The sequence below is a fragment of the Lepisma saccharinum genome, chromosome 14 (genome assembly GCF_977018435.1).
Source record: "Lepisma saccharinum chromosome 14, izLepSacc3.1, whole genome shotgun sequence".
Lineage (NCBI taxonomy): Eukaryota > Metazoa > Arthropoda > Insecta > Zygentoma > Lepismatidae > Lepisma > Lepisma saccharinum.
The window spans coordinates 44849739-44857551 of record NC_139242.1 but is presented as its reverse complement, the minus strand read 5'-3'; the positions used below and the strand labels follow the sequence as shown (position 1 = coordinate 44857551).

Here is a 7813-nt window from a genome sequence, read left to right as displayed (position 1 = left end):
CTCTCTGAACTCGTGCCATTTTGTTGTGAAATGTTAAATAGACAGTCCTTCAGTCACGAGAATATTTCGTATATTGTTTGGTATTCAACGAAAGACGTTCCTAATTCGCCATGAACTGAAGGATTGGGTAATTTAATTTCGCTTCTACAGAACACTTTGTGAAGATCAGGCTCTTCACCATGTTGTTTACGTAGATTGCATCGACCACGTGTAGTATTACATTGTATACAAACATGATATTGTTCTTCATGCGTAGACACGGATCGCTATTCCCATATTGATGTGTACGGACCAATTGCAGAGCAGAAGGAATACCAGATTTTCTGTTCTGTTCTTTCGAAAGATTACAACATGGTGACAGGTGGATCCTAGAGTGATCCAGCCCAAGGAGCCTACTGTGGGCATCAAGTAGAAATGTCCGATTCCTAGCCAAGTGGCCACAGCCGTGAAACAATATGGCCAGTCTTCATCGCTAGACGTACGATTTGACTAACTGAAAATATTGCACGTAAAAGAACTTATCTCCTTCAAACCTCAAATCCAAGGGGTGGAGCAGGTCTCTGCACAAGAATCAGTCGCCCCTAACCACCAGTCACGACGACGGGCAAATGCCTCGAGCAGGAAGCAAAGTTTGATGTAAATGCTAGAGTGGGGTAGGTGAATGATTGGTATTCCGACGGTCCAAGGATCCTCAAGCCTCCAGAACGGTAGAAATTTTTCCCAACAAATTACGTCATCCGACGCACGGGATTAAGTCTCTATAGTCCTGGTAACCCTGTTTTTATTTGCTTGTTGTGTAAAATTCATTTTTGGAACACTATCCTTTTTTTAAAATATGAATTTTGTTTTATATTCTCTACGCAATTGTAATTTCTTTTTCAAATATGTATAAGTAAGAAAATTGAAGTGTGATTTTTTTTCGTTATTGTTCCTTTTCTTGTTACACCTTCTTTTATATCACATTATTCTCTTTCGTTACATACAATTAACAGGGCGGTGACAATAATTGTTTCATGCTGAAACATCACAATAATTATTTTCTGTACTCTAATTTATTCCACTTAGAATTGTCGTGGTTCTTTTGTTCAATCATCCACGTGCGATACAAACTTTGTTTTTCCAATAAGTATTATAAGTCATAATTAGTCTTTCTATGCATTAAATGGGATTTTACAGACGTTACCCACCATCGTGAGGAAATTGGGGAGCTTCAAAATGAGTAAGCGTAGTCCGGTCGCGTAGACCTACTACAACGGCTGGGGATATGTCGGGCTGACCCCTCGACTATTCCAATCCTGGTTGAAGATCTCCACGCTTAGAGGTGACGAAGGAAAGCGTGGGAGGGAGACCGGCAGTCGGTAGGTAAGCCAAGGCCCTTCATGGGCTGTTACGCACAGGATTTACTACTTTCACACATTATATTAAAATAATCCCAGTTCCTTGACATTTGTGTTGTGCTCTTATGGGATTTATAAATATTTTAGTTTGTGTTATGCTGAAAAGGAATCGTATTATTTATGTGTCATGTAGATAATGTGAGTTTAGATTTAGAAATTTTATTTTGATAATCTAAAACACCCTCACAAACAAAGGAGATTTATTATTATTAACATGAGACCATCCTGATCTCACTTCATTTACTACAAATATTTTCCTCCATGATTTCCATAATGCTTTCGACAAGCTGATACTTTTCCAAATTGAAACTTACATGTTTCTGAAGTTTCAATTATTCTTGAAAATGTGTGTTTAAAACATTAGAATTAATATAGGGTGTCCGGAATGGGACTGACAATTTTTAAACAGTTATAACATTTTTTGCAAACCGAGCTTGTCTTGAACAATGGCCTGCAAAGGAAGTATACATTTGCGAGTTTGGTTTTGCAATTGTCTATACTTGTAGGATTACCGGTGTCGGCGCTGGCATAACTGAAACCGAAATGGCGTCGGTACGCTAAAGAGCGCAATGCGTGTGGTGGTATGCAGAGAACGCTCGCCTGATGTTACCTACTGGACTTTTTTCTCTGGGGTTATGTGAAATATATTGTGTATTCTGGTCCAAAGATACGAAATCTACAAGAACGGCAGGACCGAATTAGGGATGTGATTGCTTCTGACAAGGCTCTGATGCTACAGAATACGTGGAGAGAAATTGAATTCAGGTTGGACATCCTCCGTATCACAAAAGGAGATCATGTGGAGCTATACTGAGCTGAGCTGAGTTGTAACTGCTACCAATAAAACTTGGTGAGTTTATATTCAAAATGCTTGCTTTTCTTTTTATCTACTTCTATCCATATTAAAACCACAAACTTTTAAAAATTGTCAGTCCTATTCCGGACACCCTGTATATATAATATCTTTCATATTTTATAGGGAAATTTTGGGGAAGACATTAGTGTTGCCCATGGGACGAGACGGGACAGGCTTTTAAAAATTCGAGACGAGACGAGATTGACCATGTGCCATAAGACAAACGAATATTTTCGAGACGAGACAGCATTTCCACGAGACGAGACAGGCCAAAGTCTCGTCTCGTGGGCAACACTAGAAGACATCGACCAGATACACAAACATTCAGGCATCCGTGATGTCCGTTCTGAATTTTTACAATTCTATTTCTACTTACTTCAATACCTACCTCTTAAAATATTTTTATTTATGAAAAAGAACAAGAAAAGCTTTAACACATTTCAGAATCACTTTTGAAAGGTTTTTATGACATGAATATATATATTTACAATTGCTTATAATTGTGTATCACAGCGACTACAAAAATTTTCTCATCACAGTTTTTAAGCTTGATTCACAACAACATCCCTTCTTTGATGAAGGCAGTCTTGTGGATTGTGAACATCACTATTTGTACACTGGAAACACTTGAACACACATCACAAAACGTGCATGCACGTCACTGGTAACATGTTGACCGAAGTTTATGGAAAAGTGAAACATAGTTTCTTGTCTGGCACATGAAATTAAAAAAAAAAGTTTTCAAAATACTATTAGTTTGTATCCAACACTAGGAATAATCATGTTGTAAAAAAATGTTTTTTCTTCGAATAAAACGAGTAAAAAAACCTGGATCACCTTCTCCAGCTAAAATAAGAACCACAAAATCTGTTTCTACGCGGTTCCTGTGGCTGATTAATGTTACTATTACTATCGTAAGGTGGGGGTGGTCCACAGGGCAAGGTATTTACTTGTTCAGTCTCGGACACCTGAGCTGAAGGTCCAGGTTCACTATGGTCCATCCTCTGCGATGCGGATGCTTCGTTTTCTGTCTGTAGAATACTGAGATGGAGTGGACTTAACTTTATGGCATCTTCGTAGGACGGAGGTGCTGCTATGACTGCATCGTAGTCTGGAGGTTTCTGAGCTGGTACGTAATCTGGAAGTGTGGATGCATTTGGATTCATGTTTGGTACTGAAATCACGTGGACTGTGGAGTCTGCTCCCTGCAATGATAGAATAAGATAAAGGTTTTAAATTTTGTTTTATGGTTATCGTTCACACAAGTTAAAATGATTAGCCAATATAAAAATATAGGAATGAAATGTTGACCGTACAGATATAAAATTTTGGCAATATTGATAACAGATACTGTATTGGTTAGATATATAATGGGGAATACTTTAAAAACCTTTACTTGATGTGTATTAACATGACTTATGACTTGGAAAAAAATGTTCTGTCTATAACTTGATAGTTTGAGATATCGATAAGTCATGCGATTTATCTGGTGATAATTTAAAGTACATTGACATAGAAGTTTGTGGTCTGATAAGACTTATGGTAAATATTATGTCGTCGCACCTATGTCAAAACTACAAATGTGCTAAATCTTACTTTTGAGATAAAGCATTTGAATATTCAAGGTCAAAAATAAAAAAAAATGTTTTTACATTTGGATAAATGTCATCAGTAAATATATACCTGCTAAATGGCTCTTCATTAGGTCATAAGTTAGCATAGTAATCTATCAACAAAACGGAATGGTGAAAAGTTAAAATTTGCACATTTGTGGTTTTGGCATTGGCATTCTACAAAATTATTATCATCATTGCTCAATCTTTAGAAAGAATTAAGTTAATTAGGTTGTTCGTGATCGCAAATAGGAAAATCGAGCTGTGGAGACAGATCTTTTATCAACTACGATGCTAATAATCAGAACGTTCCAAATCATTCCCAATTACTGCCAAACTCTGGATAAGTGGAAGAAATATTTGAACGTATATAATCAAAATTATCTTGAACCCTTTGTTCAGAAAGAATTGCAAGATTTTAATGTAAAACAGTGTTCATTGCCCGTTGCAGACAATACGTTGTAGCGGCACCTTTTTATAGATGATTGTTTATGAGCATAACAAAGTTCTGAAAAAGCATAAAATCCTACGAATGTCCATGGTCTTGTTGTTTCAGCAAAAGGGCGAATGTGATATACTATTTATTAACTTTATTCTTCTTTGTTTTTGCTTTTTCTCAAAAAATGTTTTCATTTGTAACGAAATAGAGTAATTTTCACCAAGTGTGAGAAATCGCACACCCTGACGACCACACTATGGCATTTACGAAAGGGTCGGGGGGCTATGACCCCCCCCTCCCCATTCGCCGAGCATTCCTAAAAATAACAAGAACGCCAGATACACGAAAAGAGCTCAAATCTAGCAGCGACTGCTCAAAGAAAAGATCATATACCATCTCATTACGAAATTCTTGGGCACTGTGCTGGAACTGTGACGTAGGGTAATTCCTTAATCCACTTCCTCTCCATTTTTAATTGACCTACCAACAGTGTAAGAAACTCAAAGAAGGAAAAACCGCATACGTGATACGAATGAGTAGTTCCGTGGCGATCTGCCAAGGTTAAGAGATTTTCGTTCGCTGTTCTTTCCTCCCGTTTTTACAGCATCATGGCCACGTCTTTCGATTGGCTTCGGTCTGGGCAAATTGCGGAGAAATGCGAAACCAATTCGTGAACGAGCCCGTCACTAAAGTTAACGAGCGACTAACAAACAGCTGTGGCTTGATTGCCACGTGTTGACAAACAGAAGAGAGCTGATCATTTCCTGCAATGGAGCTAAAAATAACCTTATACGGTACATATTATGAATTCTCTTGTTCTGTGTCTGCTCCAGGAATGATCTACTAAATCTGATTGCCCCGGTTTCACGCATTGGAGGCTAATTTTACGAACGAATCTGTGATTTTTGTCCTAATACACATGGAACATTGCACATCAGTTGATATTCCACTTTAAACTGTAGGTGCATTACCGATTAGCCTATCTGTGCATAAAGTGGGCTTACAACTCAAACTCTATTGGAAAAAGTTCAGGTTCCTTGCGACCAATACGGAGAAAAATAAGTTTTAACCCATTAGTACGTTATTGTTACTACTGGCATTCTATGCAAAATAAGTGCTGAATCTACTGACACAGGTAATTGTCCGTAAAAACTATAATTTGAGTTTTAAAGTCCACTTTATTCACAAATAGGCTAATCTGGACTGGACCTATACAGTTTAAAGTGGGATCCAAACCACTATATACCTCTAATGAGTATCGAACCCGGGACCCTAAAAACTATGATGATATGCCAAATTGTAATTACACTGCTTTGCCTGTAATCGAACTTTATATTTTCTAATTTTATGTGGCATTTGTGCCACCTATAGGCATCGCGACGATGAGAATGCATTGTGATTAGATGAAATGACACACTCCCAGGCTAGAAGTAGAAGAACCCTTCGCTAGCGAGAAAGCGAGTCGATGAATCAACGTGGCGAGTTGTTTGTACGTTTGTTATTTAGAGTCGCTTTTCTGCCAGTTTTGGCTAATCGCGCGGATGAGTATGAGCGATCATTAGATGAAACTGATGAAGGGATACTCACAAAGAACGCGCACGCTCAGGCCGGGATTCGAACCCAGTACGGATGCATTTCCTGCCATCTATACGAACCTTCAGATATCGAATCAGTCGAGGTTATTGACCGCAATTTATCGGGACCTTTCACGTGCAACTTTACAGTAATTTTCATCAAAAACATAACAGCCAAGATATCAAAACTGTAACGGCTTGCGATCAGGGTCAATTTGCTGCACTGCTAATTGGAGTGTTATATTTGTTGTTCCTCGAGGCGTAAATAGAGATCTACACACCGATACAGGCGAATTGGAAGAGCTAAAGCAGGCTGGAATTCGAAACACTACACGACATTCGCGTGCATTCAACTTACTTTGGAACTAGGTTAATCAATATTGTATATGCTCAACGTGTGAGACTTATGTTTTTGTATCGATTTGGCAAAAGAAAAGGTTGTGATTGCTGCTACTTGATTGTCGCACGGTATTTACGTCTGAACTTGTAAAATTCTAATATTTCGCATTTCATTTTTCGGTTGTTTTTTTTCCCCCTATTTCTAGAATATTTCATTGATATTGTACTATTCCATTCTATTCTATTGTGTGATTTGTCATTTAGCGTCGCTTTTCTGCCACTCTTGGATAATCGCGACCATGAGGATGAGGGATATGATTACATTGATGGATACTCGCAAAGAACACCCATACCGGGGTTCCAACCCGGGAACCCTAGCTCATGGCAACCTCCGCCAGAAACGTCGGCACCCATTGCGTGGTATTTGTCGTAGTACCACTTGTAAGCTTAAATGGTTAAAAAGAGTTTTTTAAAGGCAAAAACTGAAAACAGGATAATTTTGTGTATTTTTCGTGGAACTAAGTTCGAAACGCTTTTACGATGTTTTTCAAAACAATCGATTTGCTTTAGTTTTCGTCATGAGCAAAGTCTCTCGGGTTTTCCCAGCATTTCGTGCATTCAAGGAATTTCGTTTACATTCACGCAACTGAGGCCACTCAGGTGGCTTAGTGCGTTGGGCTGTCAGCTCACTGTTTTGCGAGTTCCCCTTCATCAATTTCATACAAGCAGCATTTCATCCTCATCGCGATTAATCTAAAGTGGCAGAAAAGCGACATCAACTCATGAAATACAAAAAAAAAAAAAAAACTTTAACCGAGGAATTTCACTGAAACAATTTTCTCGTGAAGCCAGGGTGAAATAATAGGGTTTACACGAGAAAGAGGACTAAAGGGTGAAGATTACCATGTTTACCTTTGAATGTAGCCAAACTGAAATGACAAATGTTTGCGAATTACGACCTTAGTAAAAATTCAGTTTGCATGTTTTCGATATATGTTACATATTGCCCATATATAGTGCATATTTTATTTTTTTTACACAAAATGCGTCATTTCAGTCATTTCTCGTGTTCTTATTGGGTAATGAAGGTATACTTCGAGACAAACATTCAAAATATGATTTCTCCAATAATTCGGTTATTTTTATTTCAGACAAATCCAAGCAAGCGGAATGAATGGCGAGTCAATGTTAGATAGATTAAGAAAATGAAATGTGAAAAAATCTGGACACACCAGGTTACTGAACTGTACCCAAAAATCTTTATTATTCAGTTATCAATTTATAACGACCATGAATTTACAATGTTATTTGATGAGTTATAATTACATTATTTCAAAACGTCTTAAAATAAGAAAAATTAATAATAATAATAATTGCCTTTTTACTACATTAGAAACCTATATGACATGAATTGAAGGATGTAAAACTACGGAAAATATTATTACACGTTTTAATATAACATATTTGTGATTTTTCTACATATTCAGCTATGTTTTGGTTACATAAAGATTCAGCTCATATTGATAATTATAGTACATTCAGATGTGAAAAAAATAATGAAAAATAGTGTCGTGTGGCTTTGCGCAAGTAATGGT

The 7813-nt window shown here is 37.5% G+C and overlaps 1 protein-coding gene across 1 annotated transcript in view; it reads right to left on the bottom strand.

Annotated features, from left to right (window-relative positions):
- Window positions 1–2699: 2699 nt before the first annotated feature.
- Window positions 2700–7813, bottom strand: part of LOC145998512 (uncharacterized) — a 53811-nt gene continuing 48697 nt past the window's right edge. The window contains exon 3 of the mRNA XM_083134937.1: window positions 2700–3458. Coding sequence (XP_082991063.1) covers window positions 3087–3458 — 372 coding nt within the window. The 3' untranslated portion in view covers window positions 2700–3086. The remainder of the gene's footprint in view (window positions 3459–7813) is intronic.